The 26,816-nt window shown below is 38.5% G+C and overlaps 1 protein-coding gene across 1 annotated transcript; it reads right to left on the bottom strand.

The window, feature by feature from the left end:
* Positions 1-4,002: 4,002 nt before the first annotated feature.
* On the bottom strand, positions 4,003-25,229 carry LOC107586007 (tripartite motif-containing protein 66-like). The gene is made up of 18 exons (XM_016273221.1): positions 24,861-25,229; positions 21,748-22,061; positions 20,912-21,077; positions 18,741-18,870; positions 18,391-18,507; positions 17,998-18,112; positions 17,663-17,809; positions 17,271-17,388; positions 14,675-15,330; positions 11,918-12,109; positions 10,431-10,524; positions 10,225-10,309; positions 9,138-9,318; positions 8,357-9,054; positions 8,149-8,269; positions 7,904-7,978; positions 7,655-7,807; positions 4,003-5,606 (listed from the first exon to the last, which is right to left on the bottom strand). Exons 2-18 carry the CDS (start codon positions 21,754-21,756, stop codon positions 5,367-5,369), a joined length of 3,297 nt encoding a protein of 1,098 aa, XP_016128707.1. The 5' UTR covers positions 21,757-22,061; positions 24,861-25,229; the 3' UTR covers positions 4,003-5,366.
* Positions 25,230-26,816: the final 1,587 nt, after the last annotated feature.

A 26,816-nucleotide genomic window follows, 5' to 3' on the forward strand; every position in this document is an offset into this window, starting at 1 on the left:
CAGTATATATATTTTAAGACTAAATACAATCCAGCTAAAGATAATAAATAGTAAATAGCATTAGAAGAGGACTTAACATGATCTGCACAGCTGTTTGTGAACCACATGGAGGAACATGCTGGACTAAAAAGTGTTCCATCCACCTGTGAAAATATATATATATATTTTTTTTTTTTTTTTTTTTGTCTCGCTAGTCAATAAGTATTTAAAAGGTTAATTTAAAACATCACAGTTGTGTAGCAACCGCCTAATATTATCCTTCTTCCATTCTAAAAAGGGTTCATGGGTTTCAGTCACATTACGCACATCCTCCTGCCCAGTGCTTAATATGTAAATGAATAATTGCTGGATCCAAAAAAGCAATTAAAAGGCACAGTGACCGACACTGAAAACACAACTTAAGTTTTCCCGGAACATTCAATGACATCACTAAACGGAATTTTGTTACTTCAATCATGACCTCACAGATAATAATGCGCTTTAGGCAAATCATCAAAAAAACAACTTCACTTGTGACAAAAAAAAAGAGACAACAATTAATGACAGAATGACACAAACACAAATTTCCGTTATGTTTTATTTAGTTTTTGGTAAATGCAAATGTGATGTTGACCATTGTAACTATGGCAACGTCAGCTCCGAAACCGCAAAGCGACCATCGCCTGAACTGCACAAAACGCTTCCACTACAAGAGAAAGTGGCAGCCGCGCGGCGATTCCACCGCTTGCCGCGTTCCGTGTGAAGGGCCTTTACTCTTATCCAGTGTTGGGGAGTAACTAGTTACATGTAACAGCATTACGTAATTTAATTACAAAATAAATGTAACTGTAATCAGTTACAGTTACTAAGAAAAAATGTTTAATAAATTAGTTACTCCTGAAAATGTTAACGATTACAAAGGGGATTGCATTTGAATATTTACACACATCCACATGCAAATTTAATTGATTTCTTTCCCAAATTGCTCTGACTACTCTAAAATATGAGACATACGGCCCTATGATTTCCGCGATGCGGAAAACACGGTCTGGTTGGAATTCCTATAACACGGAATGTCACGGAATATGCAACATTTGGACAAATAAATCAAAAGTAGGTTAGTACACTTGAATCAAAACGCGATATGGACTACACTCTTAAAAATAAAGGTGCTTCACGATGCCATAGAAGAACCTTTTTGTCTAAATGGTTCCATAAAGAACCTTTAACATCTGAAGAACCTTTCTGTTTCACAAAAGCTTCTTTGTGGCGAAAGAAGGTTCTTCAGATTACAAAAAGTTAAGAAAGAGATGGTTCTTTAAAGAACATTTGACTGAATGGTTCTTTGTGGAACCAAAAATGGTTCTTCTATGGCATCGCTTGAAGAACCTGTGTAGAAAGTGTAGGGTCTGTAAATATTCAGCAGCAAAAAGACAATATATGAATCCTGCACGTTCTGCGTGTCTCTGTGGAAATCAGGCGCAGAATGGTCATCGGGAGAACCGGGACAATTTCCGGTGGCTTGGCAGCTGATTTTGCCCGCTTTTTAAATATTATTGTTATTATATAATTGCCTGCCGAATGTACTAAAGCGAGTGTTTCCGAATTCGACATTCGATAATAAATCTCTAATAAATCATGAATCGGTTAGTCGTGATTGGGAATGCACTTCGGCTCGCTCGCGCTCCGCCAAACGGTTTAGATCAGAGAAATCAATGCAAGAGATTTGAGTGGACTGTATAAGCGCACAGGTGGAGCAAAGAAGCTAAATTACTTTTCAGGATTTCAAGTGCAGGTCAGTTTCATCTGTAAATATGCCATTGTAGTTTTGTCTTTGTTTACTTAGTTACGCAGTAGCAGCCCATTGCTCATCAATCATCACTCAAAAAAGGTTTATCATTATCTACTGTAAAGTTACAGTAGTAATTTAGCAGGCAAATAATCATATCGTTTATAATCGGTTTAGGGGGAGCTAGGGCAGACAACAACACAGCCCTTATGGAAATTAACAATGATTTTACCTAACCATGGTAATCACAAATTATTAACCATGGTTTTGGCTACACTAACCATAGTTTAACCATGGAATTTGTAGTAAAATAAAGACAAATGGTAATCCATTTGCCAAAAAAAAAAAAAAAAAAAAAACCTGGGTTAGGCCTACCCTACACTGTAAAAAAAAATAGGAGACATTTACGGTAAAATACCGGCAGCTGTGGTTGCCAGAACTTCACCGTAAAAAATATGGTAGCAACATTTTAGGTTTTACAGACTTAACTTAAATTCACAATAAAATATTTCATTTCATTAACTGATGTAATGTTAATAAACCAACATATTGAAGTACTAATATCTGTTTTGAACCATTGTAATGCACTGATAACCACCAAAAACTGGTGGTGATGAGTAAGTCACATGATGAACCAAAGCCCATCACAAACAGCTTTTCTATGAGATGAGGAGGGCAATACTTATAAATAGAAAGTGCACAGTGTCATTCACACTAAACCAAAAAAACACTAAACACCATCATGGTGACACACACTATACTGAAATAATGCAATAAACATTGATTTAACAACATTAGATGTAAGATTAAACCCTAATGTACACAACTGATTAGAAAAAACTAAGAAGAAACATGTTATTTCAACAACAAAAAAAACATCAAATATGAAGTGTCATGCAGGGAATTCTGGGAGTGTCCGAGCGTTTTAATATGCTTTCCTACCTGCCTGTAAACATAAGTATTTGCATACCTCTGCGCACCCGGTTCGCGCAGACAGGATACGTCATCAGCGTGTTCACGCACACTGTGCAGACAGAGCGAGAATGGCAGACAAACATCAACAACCCGATCTTCCTTGCTGGAATTGTAGTACTTTTCTCACCGGTGAATGACACATAATGTAGGCAGCCCAGCGGTTAGTGTAGTGTTTATACATTAGCCTATCATATTTCACTTTATTTGGTATTATTTCTGGTATTATTACACTCTCTCCAAACGTTCTGCTGCTCACAAAACATCAGTGAGAGCGAGTTTGAAGAAAGCTAACTGGTCACGGTCAAAAATATGTTGAGGACCAATGCATAACCTCCAAATATGCGCTCGCTCCAGACAGAGCGAGAATGGCAGACAAACATCAACAACCCGATCTTCCTTGCTGGAATTGTAGTACTTTTCTCACCGGTGAATGACACATAATGTAGGCAGCCCAGCGGTTAATCCAGTCCTTGCACCAACTCATTAGAAGTGAGCTATGTGCATGAACTGTGTTCCGATCGATATGATCCCTACACAGTGTTCATTGCTCCCTACTCCCTGAGCAGGGGAAATCCGTTGAAGTTTACTTCACTTCAGAACATGGGCTGGAATTGGGAACCTAGTGTTTATACATTAGCCTATCATATTTCACTTTATTTGGTATTATTTCTGGTATTATTACACTCTCTCCAAACGTTCTGCTGCTCACAAAACATCAGTGAGAGCGAGTTTGAAGAAAGCTAACTGGTCACGGTCAAAAATATGTTGAGGACCAATGCATAACCTCCAAATATGCGCTCGCTCTCATATGCACGCACGCACCCGTGGCTTTGGACGGCGATTGCAAGAAGGGTGGGACGTTCGCTTTCAGTGCTATCAGGCTAAAGTTAGCATTTTCCAAGATCTCCTACTGCACCTTTAATTCAAGTGATGAAGGATTTTGAAAGTCTGACAGTATCAGTGTTGAGCACTACTGTAAGGTTAACCCTGCATGGTGTAAATGTTTGAAAATGATTAACAGTTGAAAACATTCATTAGAAATTTTGAAAAGTAATCAAAAAGTAACCAGTTACATTACTTTAATAAAGTAATTGAAAAAGTTACATTAGTATTACATTTTAAATATGGTAAATTGTAATATGTAACCTATTACATTTCCAAAGTAACCTTCCCAACACTGCTCTTATCTGTATGACCAAAAATTAATGTATTTTATGTTTCAGCTGTTCGATCGCGCTGGCGCCTCGCGCGCTCGCTCGCTCACACACACACACACACACACACACACACAGACAGACAGACAACATATTCGCTCAAACTCAAACACCGCAGTCTCTTCATTATCAAAATAAAATAGTCAACCAAAAAAGGTTTCACTGGTCAATTTAAATAGTCCGTGGTATAACCGGTCCACTTTGTATGCCAAGCACATTTTTGCTCATGTGAAGATGATATTTCTGTCGATATATGAACGCGCGTGAAGTACAAAGCCTCTACATTATAAATAATAGTTTCATTCAAATACATTGCGAATATGGAAACATTAGGATTTGTGACGAATGAGAGGTCCGTGAGCCCAATTAACGCCTGGTACTTTCAGTTTCGCTTTGTTTTGGTTTCTTTAGGTATATATATTTTTATTTCATTCTTGTTCTGTTCTGAATACCGTTACATTTATATGATTTGTTTTGGAGTGAGCTATACTAACGTATAGCTATGTGTGTATGTAGTGTTTATACATTAGCCTATCATATTTCACTTTATTTGGTATTATTTCTGGTATTATTACACTCTCTCCAAACGTTCTGCTGCTCACAAAACATCAGTGAGAGCGAGTTTGAAGAAAGCTAACTGGTCACGGTCAAAAATATGTTGAGGACCAATGCATAACCTCCAAATATGCGCTCGCTCAAAATTATGTTGAGGACCAATGCATAACCTCCAAATATGCGCTCGCTCTCATATGCACGCACGCACGCACGCACTATCTAATGGCGGATCCTTAAAAACAATTACCGGAACGAAAAATCCCAAATCTGAAATTTTCCGGAACAGGATCCGGCTCAAATTAAGCACTGCTCCTGCCACTGAAAAAGTCCGATATTAACTAATGTGTTGCCACCATAGACTGTATAAAAACAGGTTGCCACAGGCTATATGAAGTGCTCCCTCTACAGATCATTAAAGTCATCACAGTAAAACAGCTGGAAAAACTACCTCATTATAAGGCATATTTGGATCAAAAGAAGAATGAAATTTAGAGCAAATATATAATATTACCAATTAATGTTGCTTATCTATATTTATTAAGTAGCAACTGCCAGCAACCAGTCAGCTATCAAATTGATTGTACTATTTAATGTAAGTGTATGCATTGGAATAAATACTAGTGCAAGACCTTAGGCGAAGTCTAGAGATATAGGCTTATATCAACACCTACCCACAGCTACAGATAACAGCATAACACATCAACTGGTTATAATGTGTGAGATTAGTCCTCAGAAAAAGCATATACTGTATTTCAACATGAATCTTTAAAAAACAGCAAGTCACACAGGATGGAAAACTCAGAGTGAGTAGGTCAAAAGTCTCTGTACATATATAGAGAGAGAGAGAGGCACAACTAATAGTGATTTCTCCTCCAGTTGAGGGAGTGCCTTCTCTTCCTCTTCCTGTGGCTCTGCTCTTTTCTCTCAGGCCAGGGAAATCCAGTCGCCATAGCTCTCTCCAGCTCCTCGTAATCCTCATTGTCTGAGTCCTCCTCCTCCTGGACAGGGCAGGTCAGATCTGGGAAAACCTCCCTCAGTTTGGATGTAAAAAAGGACTGTAGACTGTGGCCTGCCTGAGCCACCTCTGAGTCCGGCTGGAGAAAGAAATCAACGCAGTCAGCATCTACAGTATCTGACCTCTTAAGATCTACAGACAACCATATGTCTGACTATATTCCTATACATATTTAATAGTATATCCAACTAAAGTAAACGATCCTCCTACATGCCAATAATGTTCTACCATATTGACACTAATAAATAATTGCATCAAAATCTACAAAAAAAATCTTCATAATTATTTTTGTCTTGTTTTCCACAAAAGTATAAAAGTATAATATAATATATATATACTGGTCAAAAGTTTGGTGTTTTTGAAAAAAGTCTCTTATGCTCATCAAGACCACATTTATTTAATCAAAAATGCAATTAAAACAGTAATGTTCTGAAATATTAACACAATTTAAAGTTTATATATATATATACAGTGGGGCAAAAAAGTATTTAGTCAGCCAAAGCTTAAATTAAGTTTTCTATTTTAATAAATATTATTAAATTAATTTTATTCCTTTGATGGCACAGCTGAATTTTCAGCAGTCTTCAGTATCACATGATCCTTCAAAAATCATTCTAATATGCTTATTTGGTGCTTAGGAAATTATTCTTCTTATTATTCCTATTATATTATAATATATAGAATGAAATCAGTTTTTGCTGCTTAATATTTATGTGGAAAACATGATACAGTACCATTAAAAAGTTTGGGGTAAGATTTAAGAAAGAAAGAAAGAAAGAAAGAAAGAAACTTATATTCAGCAAGGATTTATGACCGTAAAGATTTCTATTTCAAATGAATGTTGTTCTTTTGAACTTTCTATTCATCAAAGAATCCTGAAAAAGATATCAGTTTCCACAAGCACAGCACAATGATAAGAACCATTATTAATGATTGAGCACCAATAATAACTGCTAAATAATTGAACACCAGATAAGAATATTAGAATGATTTCTGAAGGATTGTGCGACACTGAAGACTGGAGTAATGGCTGCTGAAAATCAGCTTTATTACCAAAAGAATAAATTAAAATTAAAAATATATTAAAATAAATTCAGCCTTATTATAAAAAGAAAAAAAATCTTAATTATTCAAAAACGTTTGACTGGTAGTGTATATTAGCAAAAAAAACTTTTGCTGAAAACAATTTTGCTTCTCAAGCAAATGTATCTTTATCTTTCTGCCACAAGTAAACATGTCCATATAATCCTTAAAGAGTGATGTGAGTAAATGGACTGGGGGGCTTGAGCACAACCCCCCCATCATGGCTTGATTTTATGCACCTGTTTCTAATCATGTAACTGCATGGCCACATACATTTAGTAATGCAGTGTACAAAAAATAAAGATGGATTTGGAGGATGACAGAGTGAGATACTGTAAGTAGCCACTTATACATTCTTGTAATTTGATTGACAGGATTAGATGAACAAGCTCCTCCCAAACTTACTTTCAGGACTTCATTTATTATACAATGCAAATACACAGAACGAACACAAATGAGTGTAGTTGTTTTTTTTTAGCCTAATCTATTAAAAATTTAATTTCAGCTAAATTAAACAATGATATTAAAAAAGTAATGCATAATCATTATATCAGTAGGCCATTTGAATGTGAATCAGTTATGAAACTAAATATTCCCCACTAATGGCTAGGAGGAGGTCGATTAACAAAATAATGCATTTCACTCACGTAGTTGAACTTGGCACAGTTTTTGAACATGAGCAGGACATCAGCCACAAACTCTTGCGGGGAACGATAGTGTGTGTTGCTGGTTCTGCTGAGCCTGTTCCGAATGACAGACAAATCCATGGGTTTCTTGATGATCTGATAATAATGACGGGCCTATAAATAGATACAAACAGAAAATGAACAGATAGAAAGATAGATAAAAGTATCATCTACAAATACAAAATCATAAGATATTCATTTTAAAATCACCAGAGGGCTGACAGGCTCATGGAACGGAGTGCTGAGAATGTTGCTGAGGATCAGCAGGGCCATTTGAATGTGAATCAGTTATGAAACTAAATATTCACCACTAATGGCTAGGAGGAGGTCGATTAACAAAATAATGCATTTCACTCACGTAGTTGAACTTGGCACAGTTTTTGAACATGAGCAGGACATCAGCCACAAACTCTTGCGGGGAACGATAGTGTGTGTTGCTGGTTCTGCTGAGCCTGTTCCGAATGACAGACAAATCCATGGGTTTCTTGATGATCTGATAATAATGACGGGCCTATAAATAGATACAAACAGAAAATGAACAGATAGAAAGATAGATAAAAGTATCATCTACAAATACAAAATCATAAGATATTCATTTTAAAATCACCAGAGGGCTGACAGGCTCATGGAACGGAGTGCTGAGAATGTTGCTGAGGATCAGCAGCGTCAACTTCTCGCATTTCTGTGATCAAACAGACAAGTCATCCATCAACAGAGATATTTCACTTTTGTTAGACATACTGTAAATCTCTTGAGGGAGGAACTTTTTTTTGGATTTCGACTCCCAGATCTCTGAGGTCACAGGCTTAGTCAGAGCTAGGCCAGATGAGACTCTGCATCCCCTTCACTTACCCTCTGGTCACACGCCGACAGCCCATATGGTAGCGAACCCGTGGACATCTGGTCATTCTCACAGTCATATTCCACCTCTGGCTGCTCCACATCCCTGCACAGGGTGCAAATCCAGTCGCCTCTGTGGAAGCCCGAGATGATAAAGGTTAGTTTCAGCAGTGAGTAAAGACACAGGTGGATATGTGAAGTAGGAGGGAGAATGGCTTACATGGGGAAACTATGGAGAGGAGGGACATGGCATGACAGGTGAAAGACTTTAGGGCAACGGTCACAGCAGAGAAGGTCTCCTCCGATGAGACAGACCGCACAGAAGTCTTCATTCTCTATCTCCGGGCTTTCCTCTGCAGGTTGATGTTCAACGGCAGGTTCTGATATAGTCTCAGAGCCGGCGGCAGGTGGAAGAACCGGCTGCTCCGCTTCCCATTCAGACTCCGGTTCAAGATTCAGAGTCACTTCGGCCGTGGAATCTGGATCCGATTCAAATTCCTGTTCAGAAGCCGAGAGCACCGATTCAGGAGGCTGCTCTGAAATCACATCTGATTCAGAATCGACCTGCAGTTCGGATTCAGCGCTCGGATCTGATTCCTGCAGGAGCTCCGATTCCACATCTGCATCTGCGCCTGCTTCAGCCTCTCTTGTGGATTCAGTTTGGAAATCAGAACCTGTCACTGATCTGAGCTCAGATGGGGAGTTTAGTTCTTCGGTGTCAGGTTGTGAGATAGGGTCTGAATCATTGGAGATGGCTAGTACACTGGACTCTTGGTTTATGTTGCAAAATTCTTGCACAGGAGGCTGATAAACCTCAAGGGAGCCAGATGATTCACTGCTATGCAGATGTTCTGGTGATAGCTGCTCTATGGGCGACACGCTGTCCTCTGTCTGAACTGACTCCTTATCCAAAGTTCCCTTGAAGGACATTACAATTATTATTATGAACTGCGAGATAATATAAAACCTAGAAAAGCATTTCATCAACATTAAAGTGATACCTGACAAGTGACCTTTCTCTCTAGCACCCTGAAGACAGTTTCTTCAGGTTTGAGTCCAGGCTCTGTTTGAGAAGTAAGGTCTGTGCTCTGATGGTTCTGTGGTGGATGTCGTGACACTAGAATCTTGAGTCGCTCAAGACACACAACTGGAACCTTCGAACCATCTGGGGCTTCTTTATCACTGTAGAAACAAAACCAAAAAAAACAAACCTTCTACCTTTCAACCTTCAAGACAAATTTGCAATGTTTCTAGTAGGACCAGCAATTAATATAAATAAAACCTAAATCATGCATGACTTAGTGCAGCATTGTGTTCTTTTAGACAGGAGTGTCTCAGAGCTGCTCGGTCTGCAGTAAATGAGTTTGGGATGCTTACATCTTCCCTTACTTAAAGGGATAGTTCACCTTCAGTTTCAGGTCCCCATTGACTTCCATAGTATGGAAAAAAAAACACAGTGCAAGTCAATGGGGACCAGAAACTGAAGGTGAACTATCCCTTTAATGAGAAAATTAAGCTATTAAGCCATGACTATTAGTATTGAAATTTTATGACTTAGTGCAGCATTGTGTTCTTTTAGACAGGAGTGTCTCAGAGCTGCTCGGTCTGCAGTAAATGAGTTTGGGATGCTTACATCTTCCCTTACTTAAAGGGATAGTTCACCTTCAGTTTCAGGTCCCCATTGACTTCCATAGTATGGAAAAAAAACACAGTGCAAGTCAATGGGGACCAGAAACTGAAGGTGAACTATCCCTTTAATGAGAAAATTAAGCTATTAAGCCATGACTATTAGTATTGAAATTTGTTACAGTTTTTACAATATTATACCATTTATTATAATTATATTTTTCTCAAAAAAAAAAAAAATTCTACAGGGAAATATTGCAATAGTGATATTTCTTATACTGTTTAGTATTTTTACTTGTATAATAATAAAATAATAATAACCATAATCAAATACTGAATAATATTATTATTTTATAGTCATATTAATATATAATCACAACATTTTTGCCCAAATTGTGCAGCCCTATAAATAAGCACATTAAACCTGGAGCTTTTTCTCTTTTTTTAGTTTTTAAATTTTACCTGGTGTCTGGATCTTCTCGAGACAATCTTTTCTTCTTTCTGGTTTTCAGCCTTCTGTTTTCATAGGCATATGCATATACGTTATCTGAAACCATGAAAATGCCATTTAGACGGATTAATCCACTACGAAATGTCCTCATTATGTATTTCTATTGTAAGTTGAAAATGAAAGAAGCTTATTTATAAATCCTAATCGGCCTCTTAACCTGGTTCAGACTTGTAGGTGGTCAGAGAGGATGCAGTGTGACTGTTTATATGTCCTGGGATCATCTCAGAAGCATCGAGTCGTGCACAGACCAGCTGAAATACAAGCAGCAAACAGTAAAATCAAAGTTATGAAACACTGCCACTTTGATGACAGGTAATGGATGCAGTGATGTCACAACATCAGCATGTAGACTAAATCAGCAAATATGAATGTGAGCCAACAGTGAACTTGTTAAACTGAATGCAATCAGTTATGTGGGCTGCTGAATCTAATTTGATCTCAAACAGAAAGAGGTTAAAGAAACTGTTTCCAAGACAACAGTTATCTTATTTGATGTACATCATCTGGTTTATCCCTTAAAAGGCAAATAACAGAGCTGTGTGCACTGGAACAAAGGTGTTTTGCACTGAATTACAGAGAGACATGTTTGAAATGAACTTTAAAAGGAATCGTGATGAAAAGCAATTCAGGACAAGAGCATTTCATCAATGTCAATTAATATTAATATAGTGAATTATTCATACCAATGTACTATTTGTGGGGTCCGTGTTTAACATTATGACTACACTTCTATGCTATTTCACACTGAAAATAAAATTAGGCGGTGAAAGAATTTTCACTCTTGATAGTACATTTCACAACTAATTACAAAGAAATCGAAACTCATTGAATTAAATGTGAAATGTTGAAGTAGAAAACTGAAATAATATTTTCTTGAAAAAAAAAATCTAATAACCCTTGTTTTATTTACAACTTTGAAAAAAAAATTAAAAAAAATTCTGTGTAGAAACAATGCTGAGTTTTGGCTCTAAACCTTTTTGTCTCCAAGGCCTCACACTGTCCACAACAATATAAATAAATTATTTATTTATTTAATTAATTTGTGGAAATTGGAAGTGTACACAGATCAAATATGCAATTAAAATACTTATAATTTAAATTTAAATCAATTATACTGAAATAATATTTTCTTGAAAAAAAAAATCTAATAACCCTTGTTTTATTTACAACTTTGAAAAAAAATTTAAAAAAATTTCTGTGTAGAAACAATGCTGAGTTTTGGCTCTAAACCTTTTTGTCTCCAAGGCCTCACACTGTCCACAACAATATAAATAAATTATTTATTTATTTAATTAATTTGTGGAAATTGGAAGTGTACACAGATCAAATATGCAATTAAAATACTTATAATTTAAATTTAAATCAATTATTTGGGACCACTGCACTAACACAAGTCTCCATGTCTACACTCTTAAAATTAAAAGTTCTAATTTTGACATTGATGGTTCCATGAAGAATCTTAACATCCATGGTACCTTTCCATACCACAAAAGGTTCTTTATAGTGGTAAAAGGTTCTTTAGATTTTTTAAATGGTGGTGGTTCTTTTAAGAACTGTTCACTGAGAGGTTCTTTGGGGAACCAAAAATTTGCATCGCTGTGAAAAGAGGGTATATTTGTCTTGCCACATATATAGAAAGTTTACCTGCTGCGTTGTGCATCCCTGGTCCCCAGCCACTGTTGCCAGGCTGTGAGCAGCCCTGGTCAGCCTGTCTTTACAGAGCCTTTTACGAGGTCCTCTGGGTCCTTTTGAGATGCTCTGAGACCTGGTCGCCCTCTTCTGGCCGTCACCTCCTCGGCCTTGAGCCCGCGTGAACATCTCTAGCGCCGAGGATCTCTACGGAAGAGAGCCAAAGTCTCATTAGCGCAGCACTAGGCTAAAAGTGATCTCGACAGCATATGCGCCACACTACAACCATAGCAACAGTGACAACAGAGGACATGAAAGTGAGGAACAACAACCTTGAGTGTGACAATGCACAGTAGCTACACTAGTTTGGAGCAAAAGACAGAACAATCACATCTTTCAAACGCAGAGAGAAAAGTGCCGCAACTCCGTATGCTACAAAATTATTCTCCTGATAATATATGACTTAGTTACAGCACCAATTATCGTATGTAAATCCCACATCTGGGGCATGGAAGGCTTCTTTGAATAAGCAGCATTAACACATCAGAGATTAGACTTTCTCTCCTCCACGGCCCTCTTCTTCTCTTGTCATCGTTTCACTAATGCGAGAAGTTGTGGAAAAGCCCAAGCGACTGCATCCTTCACTAACACGACAAATGTCAGAGTTGGAGGCAGCAGCCCGTACGCTCAACGTAACCCCTCCTCCATCTGTCTTTAAGCCCTCTCTTGTTTTTTTCCCTCTCTCATAATTACCTCAGGATTAAAAACACTCACCTGATAGAAGCCCAGGAGGACAGGGTGGAATGAATCAAGCTGTGGAGAGTGTGTCTTGCAAGTATGTGTGGGTGCAGAGAGAAGGTAGGAGGTCTCAGAGACTTTAGAGGTAATCGTGTGGGCTCTACAGCGAGATGAAGAAGAATGCAACAGCCGGCTCTTTCAATTCCCCTAGCTTCTCATTAATGCCAGGTTAAGTAAATATGTGGTTGCACCCAAGCGCTTTTTTCCCTCCCTTTAATCATGTCACAGTTATGGGCTGAAGATGATACATAAAAAAATAAATCTTAGACTAATTTGCCTCTGGAGTGCCAAATCTTACAGGGAAACTGATTTTGATTGGTGTTTGTCCTAGGAAGATTTATCAAAATACTGACATCAAGAGAACTAATAATAACTTCTATCGCCTGGTTTGGTTCTCGTCCAATACAGCTTGAGGAGCGGATGCTGAGCAGAGCGAGTTTGTGTGTGTGCGTGTTATTTTGTGGTCTTAATTGTTTCTGAGCTCACACCACTGTTGTCCTCACTTATGTCTCACCATCTGCTTGCAGAAGTGCTGTCAGCAGCTGTCAAGATGAAAACACATTACAGTCGCATAAATAGAGATGATGCTGCCTGGAATGATTCAATTTCCTCTTTCTAAATTAATATTGAGAGCGGTGGAGCTCGTTTCGATGTCGAGTTTACTGTTCTCACGCCGTCATCCACTCCAAATACACTTAAATCACAAGCACAACATGAGCAAAGTGAGCAAATGTTTGAACTGAAATAGCAAAAACATTCAAAAAAGACGAAAAAGAAACTACAGTACATGGGTGGTTGACATGAAATGTGACCGTGGCAGCAGTGTGACAAGCATGTCAGAAGTGTGACGTGTGCTTAATCGAAAACTTTTTTTTTTAATAATTAATGATCTTTTATATAATACTTTATAATAATCACACACACACACACACACACACACACATATTATGAATACTATTATTATTATTATTATTTAATATACAGCATGCAAGTTTAAATACAAGTTAAAATAATAATCAATAATAATATTATATATTTAATATATAATACTAAATTAAAATTTTCATTACTGATTAATTGCTTGTAATTTTTATGACCTCATACAGCATAAAAACATTTTTACTATATTATTTTGCTTATAATTACTACCGGATAAAATATTTTAGCTTGGCCTAAGTATTAAAATCTTTATAATATTCATAAAATGTATAAAAATTGCCCATGGATTGTATTAATTTATATGGCTTTTCCAGGTCTACAAATTATACTTTTATTATTAGGCTACCTCATATACCAGAGATTTCAAGTGTTTTTAAAGAAAACAATTTTTGAGGGGGTGAATTAGAATAAGAAATATCTATTGTGTTTAATTGTTTTAGCTTATTTTAATTGTTGTTGGGGTTTTTTTCTTTAGATCTTTAGTCCCCATTAGAAGTTTGCTGAAAACCCCTAGTGGGTCCCGGCCCCCTGTTTGTGAGCCACTGTCATGGAGAGACTACATGGAATATCTGTACTTCATAAACTCATTTGCTGCACTGCAGGACAATTGAAATGACTTGTACAAATGCTACTAGATGATTAATAATAGTCATGGTTAATAATAGTTAAAAAAAATGACCTGTCACTTCGCTGAGAATGTATACTTTCCATTCATTCATTCATTCATATAAGTTTTGACCTAAAATCTTGACACTGAAAAACAAATGATCAACTACCAAAATGAAAGTCAGTATACTGTAAGGACCCCACACTTGAGCCCTCTCCAATGCATCAGCACATTTGCAGTGCTGCTCGATGGCCTTTTCATCTGCTAGGACTTGTGGTGTGGACCAGTTAACGGCGTGGTTGACATGCAACCTTTGCAAGCACTAAAGAGCGCCAGGCCTGAGAACTGTGGTCAGTATCGAGCACGATGAGAGCAAAGGTACTGCTTTGCAAAGGACAGATAAACAACGACACATTAATGAAACTCACCCTGTCATCATCGATGCGAGCAACGATAGGCTGCAATTCAATCATGGGCTGGTTGCTGGTTTCTGTGGTTGTCTGCACTTGAGCCTGATTGCGGACCTGCGGCAGCTCTTTGTCTGGTGATGCTTCTTGCCCTGTAACTGCTTCGGGTGCAGATGTTTGCCCTCTTTCACAGGGAGGCAGGCCTGGTGCAGCATTTCTCCCGTCCACGGCAGCCTGGTTGGAATTAGCAGGGAGCGGCTCAGACAACGGGTGGTTGTTGGCTACGACGGGCTGTCGAGGTGAAGCGGAGCTGGTTCCATGCTGGACAGGGTCAGATCCAGGGTGAGAGGTGGACTGCTGTAGAGGCTGAGCTCCAGGTGGATGCACCAGGACAGATGCATCAGCCTCACAGCAGCTGTGAAGAGATGGCGGGGAGCTCCGCCTGGCGGCCTGTGGACACTGGGAAGGAAATTTATCCAAAGGGACGGATTGAGTAGGTCTGCAGTGAAGACAGCAGAGCTGGGGCTGGCAGAAGGTCTGGCAGGCGCAGCCAGGTTCCCGTACAGCATGGCACAGAGGAGGCATTGCTATGCATGGGACAGTCTGGGGTCGCAAGATACTGGGATGACCCACAACCTCTGGGTATGAACGACTTCCACCTTCAACAACCAGCTGACCTAAAGCAAGAAGGAATCATTGCTGTGCTTGCGCAGCAACAGATATTCCTAATTTTTCTTCTTCTGCACTAGTAACACTAGTTATCGTGTAACACTTATCTTGTGCTAGTGGCAGAAACATTAAAGGGGTCATATGACGTTGCTAAAAAAGAACATTATTTTGTGTATTTGGTGTAATGAAATGTGTTTATGCGGTTTAAGGTAAAAAAAACACATTCTTTTCCACATACTGTACATTATTGTTTCTCCTCTATGCCCCGCCTTTCTGAAACGCGTCGGTTTTTACAAAGCTCATAGTTCTAAAAAAGCGAGGTGTGCTCTTATTGGCCAGCTATCTAGTGCGTTGTGATTGGCCGAATTCCTCAAGCATGTGACGGAAATGTTATGCCCCTTACCATACTGTGATGGCGTGTCCCGGCCGGAGCGACGAGACAAAACCAATAAAACCCATTATAAACAAGGCATTTGTTGCATCCAGTGGGGACATAATTACTGATTATAATGACTTATACTGTCTTTTTACACGTTGCATTGTGCCGCGTAAACATAAAACCATGTCTGCATTTGTGATCGGAGAAACGACAAACAACAAGCGCTACTCTACACTGCTCAAAACTCACGTTTGAATCGTCAGTGGCAAATACTTTAAATATAAAAACGTACTTACAGGCTGTGAGTCAGCATTATTTGTCAGCATCATAGACGTTATAGGGTCAGCATGCACGCCGAAGGGGAAACAGGGGAACTGAATTCACCGGAACACCGGCATTGTAGGCAACTCTCCCAGGAAACAGTCCTCGTCCTCCATAAAATGAGCTGCACACATCTGAATATTTGCGTTGAACTGTTCTGGTGTTGTAAATACAACTTAACCACTGATTTCTAGTTGTGTCCTCTTTTGGAAGACCAAACAAAGTAGTTTCGCTTTCACAACGAAACACATGACATGGCGGTGGCGGCAACGAAAATAAACAAAAATAAAAGTTACGCCTTCTTTATTTGCATATACATTTGGGCGGTGTTATGCAAATCTTCCCACACAGTGACGTAGACATGTGGGGGCGTGTTAGAACGAGCCGTTTTAGGGGGGCGTGGACGAGTCTTAACTTTTATAAAGAATATCTCTTTGGGTTCGAGACTTTAGTCTTTGCAACTTTAGGGATCTTATCTATTCACGAACAGCTTGTAACACTCCAAAGAGAAAGGAAAACTTGAAATCGCATCATATGACTCCTTTAAGAAAGGTATTTTTATGTCCTCAGTGATAATGAATATATATTAGCATCATAATGTGCATTTTCATCTCGTCTTCCCTTCCCTTTTCACTATAGATATACAGTATATATATATCACTATATATTATTTATTTATATTGTAAAAATATTTTTATTGTCCAAAGACAGATTTATATTTATTTATTATTTTTTATTAGATATTGTTGACACTGCACTATCATCAACTAAAATATTTTTGTTAAAATTAAATGCAATGCTAGTGAAATTCATGAATTATTATGGCATGAATAAATTTAAAGAATATTTTCATCAAAACAAAACTATGAGATAAGTATTTTTTAAAGACATTTAAAGATTAAACTCATTAAAATGCCCAACTGACATTGTTAGTTACAATGTTCTCCATTTTAAATGAACAGAAGTGATGATGGCATTATGATATTTTGCACAAGGCACTGCGATTGGCCTATTCTTCATTTTATAGCCACCTTTACACTGCAACCAAATTTCATTTACACAGAACCAAATTCTAAACCCTAAGCTCATCTTTAACTTTAAAACCAGTTTTTGAGGGCTTGAAAACACTGGAATTTCCTTCCTGGAATGTGAAAATCTAGTTTGACATTATCCTTGTATGAATAACACAGCATATATAAAAGTTATAAAAATAGCCATCTAATGGCATTGTCCAATAGCTCGGTTTACCTAAAGTGGACATCTGCTTGGTCCAGAAGCTGGCATCCCAGTTAAACTTGATTTTCAACGGGGTCCAAGCCTCTGAGAGCATCAGTGGCTCCAATAATTGCTGCATCTGAAGAGCAATCTGACAAATGAATTATAGATCAAACCTCATGATTACAGAGACACCGAGTTATAAATATCGCATGCAATTCTGGCAGTGAAACTGAAACTTTTTCTCTCTATTTTTAAGCTTGCGAGAAAATGATTAAGGCTAGTTCTAAATGCAGCCTCAAAAAAGAGGTGAGGCTGCTTTAAACTAATAGAGCCGACAACTTTTTGAGACCTGCCAGAAATGTAGCAGGCAGCTGCCAAGAATCTTAACATCTGAAGCCCACTTGGACAGGAGAAAATCCTACCAGCTCTTTGCTGAATAGCAGTGGATTGCATCTGTGGTGGGCTGTAGCCCAGGTAATGAAGTTCTGCAAGTGCTCCAGCTGGCTGCACAGCTCTATGGCCCCCTGCAGCTGGTCCTCCAGACGCTGCTTGAAATCACTGGAGATACTCTGCAACCGGAAGACAACGACAAAAACGTGGATCTCCTCACTGCTTTTCCTAAGATCCCCATCTGCTTGGCAGAATCTGCCTATTTTGCATGATTCGCTCAGAAGACGTTCTGTTCCGCACTCTCCATCACCACTACATCCATGGATGTTAGAAAGACGGAGAGGGAAACTAGGGAAAAAGTAATTACCTCCAGTTGTTCTATTAATAGGTTGGCCCGTTTGTTAAGCTCGTTCATCATAATCATCTTAGCCATTTTTATCTGGTTCTCTGCCTTCCTCTGCGTGATCTTTATACCATGGAGCCTGGACAAATGGAAAGAAAAACGAACAGGGAGATGGGTGAGGGAGGATAAACAAACCGATATGACCGGTACATCTGGATGCCTGAACATCTGCCGAAATCATTCAAGGGAAGCAATGGATCTTGTCAACGTCATTATGCTTTACATAAACTATGCTTGTCGTCTTAAAAATCCCAGCTGTTCACATTTCAGATGAGTAATGGACACGCTTTGTTTAACTAGCATTAACGCTAACATTAGCAGCATCGTGGAGGTGAAATAGGTGGGATTTTGTCTCACCTGCCCTGGATCTGTTTAGCGGTGCTCTCCACAGCAGATCTCTTCTCCTCTACTCGGGCCATGAGGTTCTGCAGGAGCCAGCGCTGGTCTTGCAGAGCCTTTCCAACGTGCACCAGTCTAAAGATAAGAAACCAACAGCCAGTGAAACACCTTTGACTTTTAACGTTTACACACAACATGCTCGATAGCATATTTGTTGATACGTGAGAAAGTGGCCACCTGTTCTGTTTGCATCTTAGCGCATGTGTTTAGGAAAGCGTATGAGAGAGAGAGAGAGAGTGTTTGCATGTGTACAAGAGCATTGTGAACGTGGCCATGCGTGGCAGTGGGTGTGTGTCCTCTATGCATACCGATGGTCTTTGTGGGCTGACAAGTGACAGATGCTGCAGGCCATGAGGTCGCACGTTTCACACAGGAGTTCCAGAGGCTCCTGTTTATGGAGAGGACACATGACAACTGCATGCCCGCAGCAACCGGCTCCTGAGACACGCAACACAACAGAAGAGAGGAAATGAGGCCTAATTAGCCGATTCCCATTAAGAACACATTATCTGTAATCAAGAATCAAATATTTAAAAGAAATGTTACAATGGAAAAATGCAGGAAAACAAATGTGTTAATATGGCCATGTGGAATCTCTCAGAGTTCTGCAGGTTTAATGAGGCTTTAAGTATGTTCGAATCATTTTGACCAATATAGCGTGAAAGTCCTGGCTTGGCCTCCGTGAGTCACGCTCTATGCTAGCTAGCTTCATTTATTTTTAGTGGAGAAACAAAGCACATCAAAATCCTTATAAATAATTCTGGACGTATAAATGCATCATTTTTCCAGCAAAAGAAAAACAGACACAAATGGAACACAGCAGAGCTTTGATCAATCAGTTAATGTCTCATTAAAAGCCCTGCCAATATGAGGAATGTAACTCTACATGTGCTTTTGAAGAGCCAAATAAAGTAACAGATACTGCTTTCACGTGTGCCTTCAGAATGGCCCACATTTCACACAAACACCTTGCACTGGACATTTAAAAAAAGTATCACATCAGAATGCTAAGTTTACATGATCATGCAAACTACATAAATAGACAGGTTTTTAACTGTTTTATTTTAAATTTATTTTTAAAATATCACATCAGAATGCTAAGTTTACATGATCATGCAAACTACATAGACAGGTTTTTAACTATTTTATTTTAAATATTTTTTTTAATTTCACATCAGAATTCGAAGTTTAAATGATCATGTGAACTACATACACAGACAAGTTTTAACTACTTATTATTTTATTCTATTTTATATATTTTTTTATTTATATTATTATAATTTGTTTTTGCTTTTGAAGAGCCAAATAAAGTCATATGTATTTCATGTATGAATGAATTTAAAAATATCAGAAAAAACCTACAGACAAGTTTTAACAATTTCATTTTATTTCACTTAAATAATTATAATTATTTTGTTACTTTTTATTATTTAAAAACATTTTTTTTTCAATAAATTTAAAGTTAAATGACAATGCATTCATATTTTATGTTTATTAAAAATAAAATAAATTCAAATTAAATTATTTTATTTGAAATCTAAACCTATTTGTTTCTGTTTTAGATATACAAATAAACCCCAAAAGAAAACACCAGAGATGCCTGGCGAGGTTTTGACATTTTTTTTCCAGAAATTAGTTTCTTTGAATAAAGACATCTGCATTAACCTGGGCTGAAGCAAAAGGCATAAACAAATAAATCAAACATTCTCATTTCCATTCCATTGTAGCAAAAATCCTAATCTAAATATACCATTATTACTTGAATATTCCCTTTGCATACATAATTCTGTGAGCAGAGAGAGTTAGTCAGGCAGAATGCAGAACTCCATTAGAAATGAAGGACCTCAACCGACAGCACCTGTCACACTGGATATACAGTCTGTCAATCAGAAGCGCCGGCAGTGTAGGGTAGACAGAGACACGCTGACACATTGCACAGGGAGAGATGTGTTAAAGTACGAGACCACAGGCTCCAACACTGAAGAGCTCCCACTGCCTCAGTGCATACTGGTGACCGACCACATCCTGCTTCACACCCGCACTTCTGTTTCTCTCACACTCTACCACTCTTTCTTTTTCTTTTGTTCTTTTATCACTCCATCTCTCATTTTCTGTGAGGACTTGTGGTGTCGTTGTCATACGTTAAGTGGATTTCCGAACATCTTGAGAGAAAGCTCAGGAGTATCGATAAAAGAAAGCTAGCATTGGACAGGCTGGCCAAATTTGTGCTGCGTTTGCTGAGAGAGAATCAGTTTTAGAAAGTGGGTCACATAAAAAAATACAACACTACAATACATCACAGGATAATTATTCACTTATTATAAAATGCATTATTCATAGAGTTAAAGAAGAGGGTTAGAAAAATATGGTGCGGAGCTGATAATGTCCAGTGGCCAAGAGCAGAAATGTGCAAGCAAACAGCCGACCTGAGCTAAAAGAGGAAAGCAATTACAGATTGGTAAAAGAAAGACGCTCTTGCCTATTTCAGACGGTGATGGAGGGTCTCGCGGCTGGTGCTGCAGGTCAAAGGGTTGAGTGGAGCTTCTCTCATGCTGATGCAAGTCTGTGCACTGGAAACACAGCCACTTGTTGCAGAAGGTGCACAAGCTCTGTGCCATCCTGGGCTCTGAACACTCAGAACAGCACTGCAGATACATTTCAAATGAATTTGATTCTTTTGCATTCCAATAAAACAGGATTTGCTGACAAATCTGTAAGCCACAAATGAGTGGGCGTCTTACCACAACAACTAATCTAGCAGGCATAAACTGCTAGATTAGTTGTTCAAGTAGCACTTCAAAATATCAAAAGAAGACATTTTGAAATCTGAAAACCATGAAAAGTTTTTTTATGTTGTCAGTTAATGTTGTTTCGACCCCGTTGACTTTCAATATATATCTTCTTTTGTGCTCCACGGATATAAAAGAAGGTCATACAGGTTTGTTTTTGTTGGATGAATTATCACTTTCAACTACTCAAGCTGTCCACTGGGACTTAATATTCATAAGCCAAGCACTGTTGTCATGAAAAACAATATAAAGTATTCATTCTGAACCCTGCACTTGCTGTGCTTTAATGACTCAATAGAAAGCAACGCCGCCTGTTCAAAGGACGCCAAAAATATTCGCATTTGCATTTCGCATTATTATTCCCAAAAAAGCATAACTGGTGAAACAATAACACATCATGCGTCATCTGTGTGTCACAAGAAGCTGCAGTTCGCTGATAACCTCGGTGTCAAATCAAAGACAATTCAAATCTCACAGATTCGAGCTTGCAAAATCATCCTAAAGATTGAGTGCAGAAATGTCTTACCTTCTCCATGCCGATGGCAGGATATGGATTCCTCTGCGTGTGCGCGTGAGAACGATTGCGATATCCAGCAGAGCAGCTCTCGCAGCAAGGACACGGCAAGCCTCTGACACAGCTAGAGCTCCACACCACACTGTGACAGCTCTACCTGCGGCAGGAAGTAGTGCACACTGCACTCTTTAACCCCAGCGGAGTAGACTCATGAGTGTGTCCTCAGCCGTGGCCGGCGCGTAGCTCTCCTCATTGGCTTTCTTCAGCTGCTCGGATCCCGAATACTTCCCTCTGATAGCCACCATGATCTTTCTTCTTAAATAAGCCTGTTCATAATAATTGGGAATTAGGGAGGGCTGATAATTATTTTTTTTTCTGGGACAAAATATCCCCGGCAGCCCTTGTTGCCAAAAATGGAAGGGGAGAGGTGCCAGATGACCTACAATATTTAAGAGAATCGCGCGGAGGAGCGCAGGCGAAGGGTGTGAGATGGATGGGGGATGAGGGAACACGTTGGTGCCCTCCTTCCGCGCTTCCTTAGATCAGCACTAGTAAGGGACAGGTCCCTCCGGACCGGGCCCGCTCCCACGTAACACGCTGAAACCGGGTCAGCCTTCTCCAGGAGCAGATGGGAATTGAGATGTGCTCGCACAATGCCCTGCAAAGCGTGAAATCAATTATGATCCTACCACACTTGCTCTTCTCGAAAGAATTTGGAGGTATGACTTCCTCAAAGTCTTTCTCAGGTAGGAGATGTTCAACAACCGATGCATAAGGCAGGTGGGCGGGCAAACGGGATTGGAGGAATCTAATGAAACCCGAACTGACATCGGTGTCATGCGGATCCCCTCTAAGAAAGCACCTCTACCACCGTGAGTCTGCCTGACAACAACCCCTGCAGCCTGACCTACAAATCTGACAACTCTCTCTTCCTCTAGAGCTGCTCATGGGAGCTTAAAACCATCCCATTCCCCATTGTGTACCCACAGACCCACTTTAAAACACAATTAGTCTACCCAGCCAGTCTTTCTCTTGTTCTTCGGGCAGACAGGCATGTCTGCGTCTCCCTCCTTGCCTTCCATGCCACTCCATTTGGCTTTTAAAACAAAAAGCTCACACACTCTCTCTCTCTCGCTCTCTCTTTGGTCCTACTACAAAAGATGACTCCTTTTCTCCAGTAAGTGGATTCAGCACGAGTATCTTTCTGCCTGAGCAAGCACAGTCATCTCTAGAGGAAGTACATTAATAGAAACTTGAGAGGAGGTTCCTCCCCTGGAAGAACACCTTAGTAACATCCATTAACATCATTGGTTATGAGATCATGACAGGGGAATGGCAGATTTGCCCATAGCAGATGGTAATGGCTCAGTACAGATTATTCAATTCATTGCGTCTTCACTCATTACAAGTGAATGTTTATTATAGCCAATTATCGGTTTGGAGATTGAAGTCCTAACATGCACAGAGAAAAGGCCTTTTCTTGGTAATCTGAAAGAATGAAGTATAGCAAAATGGTAATCAGTCATGTCCTTAATATAAGAGATACGAACTTAATCTAATGTTTAAATTACCATTGGGCCTCTGAGATGATTATTTCCTTTTCATGTGTAAATATGCAGTTATTTGTCTAGTGAGACAGAATATTTGATTGTAGCATAGTGCAATGATGTGATGTCCCATTAAACAAGCTACAAATAACCAGTTGTCAGTCACATGATTTAGTGTGGAAATTAGAAAAAAAAGATGTTATAAAAAAATGATCATGCATTGGGAAGAAAGATTTCTAAAGGAGTCAGTATCATTCTAACAGGTGAAAGGGAAACACTGAAAACATAACGTAAACATTTACATAAAAAAAGAATGAAATATAAAAGATCATACTTATATTAATATTAAATCATTCCATTTTGAGATAAAATGGAATGAAAGAAAATGGAGATGAGCAGAGGTAAATGTGCCCAGATTAAGAGAAATTACTGTAGGCTACCTATGATAAACTACCATAAAGACAAGTTTCCAGACATCAACTCAGTGCACATGAGTAATATATATATATATATATACACTACAAATAAAGTAACTCTTTAGCAACAAAGGAAGTAAAAACTTTTCGGGATGGCGGGATGGGTGGTCTAGTAAATGTACATTTTCATACAAGTATATATTTTTAATACAAGTAGAGATAGGCCTATAATAAGTATTTTCGTTTAGAATGTAAGTCACAGCGCGTATGTTATCGATGCTAGTTCGCCTAAAGGAGGTAACCATAACAACACTATGCTGCGCACGCGTATTCCAGTACGGTAAATGATGGGTTATGATTAAGCTACTTCGACAGACTACTACTTCGATCCACAAGTCATAGAGGATAACTTTATAGACTTACAGAAATATACCAGCAGAAAAAAAGATTCTAGCGTTAGTTTGAAAAAGAACCCTAACCCAAATTACAGCTTGCGTTGCAAGACGAACCTGAATTACCGCCTCAATAAATGACCTTTTACATTTAGCTTGCATGAACAAATTTAACAGACGTAAGTGGTCAAATTCATACTTGCACAGAACGCTAGACGCAGTATAATTTGCACAAATAGGACAATCAATCAGAAAGGTTGAAATCAATCTGTACCTTCAATTTTAAACTGTAAATGACAGTAACTGGAGTCACATATAAATGGTAAATAACTATCGAGTGAAACAAATTCTTGTTAAGGGATTCTGCAGACACAGAGTGATAAAAGGTTGTTTCTTTAAAATTCCTCCAATTATTCACTTTACCTCGCATTATTTAGGCTACTTTAAAAATACAACTAAATCATTCAAAGAATCGTCCAGGCAACTCCATAGAAATACTTCATCAAAACGAGCACTGAGGAAACATACGAACGCTTTAAATAGTTCACTGACATGATACGATACATCACATGTCAACATGCGCACTGTTTTGGGAAGAGTCTTCTCGCACACCTCACAGATGGGATGGGACTCCACAAAATCCTGCACAAACTGCTCACATACGTGGCAACATTCGTGTTTAGCGCAATATAGAGCGTTACTTAGCATAACCACACACCGACGATGAAATAGTGATGAACGCAAGCACACATAATGAGTTTGAACCGCACCTTGCTTCTCTTGAAGAGGCACAAATCCAAAAAACATCCTCCTCCTCCTCCTCCTCTTCGGCGGCTCGAATCTTACAGCGATTTCAGCAATGCTTCAGTGACTAAATAGCTTCCCATCACCATATCCTTTAAAGTCTTTCTACACCCGGAGACTATATTTCTTACACGCGTTTGGTTTTATTCCCTCTATCGTTCAACTGTCAAAAGGCAAAATCGTGCATGCATCTATAGTGTAGATGCACAAGTTTCATTGTGCGGTCTCCAGGAGATGTGTGGAAGATGTCGCCACGTAATTAAAGTTACAACGAACGCGAGCGCATTATCAATCCTGTCCTTCACCTCCTGGATTTCTTCGTGATACGCACCCCGCGTTGCGCACTAAAGTTCTTTACCTTTAAATGTCGCTTGCATCCAATCCAGCAGATGTCGCCTTTGTCTCAGTTTTCTTGTACTTACAGGTGAGGGAATGAAGTTTATGGATGCAAGATTTCCCATTTTACCGCACGTTCAATTGATTTACTTTCAGCAACAGACAGTATACACTCTTAAAAATAAAGGTGCTTCACGATGCCATAGAAGAACCTTTTTGTCTAAATGGTTCCATAAAGAACCTTTAACATCTGAAGAACCTTTCTGTTTCACAAAAGCTTCTTTGTGGTGAAAGAAGGTTCTTCAGATTATAAAAAGGTAAGAAAGAGATGGTTCTTTAAAGAACCTTTGACTGAATGGTTCTTTGTGGAACCAAAAATGGTTCTTCTATGGCAGTTTCTCAACCAGGGGTCCGTGGACCCCTAGTGGTCCTTGATGTAAGGTCAGGGGGTTCGTATAAAGTATGAATTTTTGTATACATTTTGTATATTTTGACATGACATGTTCCCATAAAAGAAAAATCCAATATAGCTGATGATATGGCCAAATACTGGACAAGTCAGCTCAATTGAATTATACTTGACTGTATTTGGTCTTCACAAAGACACAAATGATACATAGATGAGTCCGTTTTGTTCTGGGGGGTCCTTGAGGATGGTTCTGAATTGGACTGGGGTCCGGTATGCCAAAAGGTTGAGATTCACTGTTCTGTGGCATCGCTTGAAGAACCTTTTGAAGCACCTTTATTTTTAAGAGTGTAGAGAGCGTTCAGTTGCTTGTCTAGAATAATGAATCACATTATTGTTAGGGTAAGTTAAAAAAAAAAATTATATCAGTTTAGAGAGTATAATATTGTTAGGGTTAGATAAAGATGTTTATATCAGTTTCATGTGTTTAAAATCTCAAAAGCCAAAATCCCATAAAATTGGAAAAGCCAAAAGTGTTTGATCAGGGTCACTATAATTGGCATTTTTATCCATAAATATATGTATAGCTAATACAGTTTTTCAGAGTGTTAAAAATAGTATTTATTAGTAGGCCTATTTGTATGATTTAGTATTTGGTATGCAATTATATGTATTCTATGGTATCCACTTCAACAGCTTTTATAACTGAACTGTCATATTTTTCTTGGTAGTGCTACGAGACACCTTTGTTGTGGCACTTATGGAGAAAGATGTCGGTTCTGCACTTGCTCTCTCTTCAATACCTGCCAATGGGGAGTGGACTGCGACGTAGATTGCATTAAAATATTTATTAACGCAAAATATTTGATATAGAATTGTAGTTTTTTAGAAATGTATTGGATGTTTGTGACAACAACGAAAAAACTTCAAACTTGATCAGTTTAAAGAGAGGTTTTTGGAAACAAATGAAATAAGACAAGACTGAATAAATGGTAACTTCTTTCTAGAAAATTATATTAATTTAAATGTAATTTAAGCAATTTTCTTGTTCATTTAAAATGTTATGCATAGAAAAGAATATTGCATTTTATGCATTGAACAAAGTCTGCCGAAGGCTTGTTGAAAAAGGATCTTGCTCTCAACTCAAACATTTGAGTTCAGGTCAACAAATAAAAATAGA

The sequence above is a fragment of the Sinocyclocheilus grahami genome, unplaced genomic scaffold, assembly GCF_001515645.1.
Source record: "Sinocyclocheilus grahami isolate Dianchi unplaced genomic scaffold, SAMN03320097.WGS_v1.1 scaffold76.1, whole genome shotgun sequence".
Taxonomy (NCBI): domain Eukaryota; kingdom Metazoa; phylum Chordata; class Actinopteri; order Cypriniformes; family Cyprinidae; genus Sinocyclocheilus; species Sinocyclocheilus grahami.

What these genes read in the sequence shown, in the direction of transcription:
- LOC107586007 (XM_016273221.1), bottom strand. An exon ending in CTCGCATCGATGATGACAGG is followed by an intron (nt 12,110 to 14,674) that starts GTGAGTTTCATT and finishes TCTCTTCCGTAG; the next exon opens with AGATCCTCGGCGCTAGAGAT. An exon ending in CACCTACAAGTCTGAACCAG is followed by an intron (nt 10,310 to 10,430) that starts GTTAAGAGGCCG and finishes TCATGGTTTCAG; the next exon opens with ATAACGTATATGCATATGCC.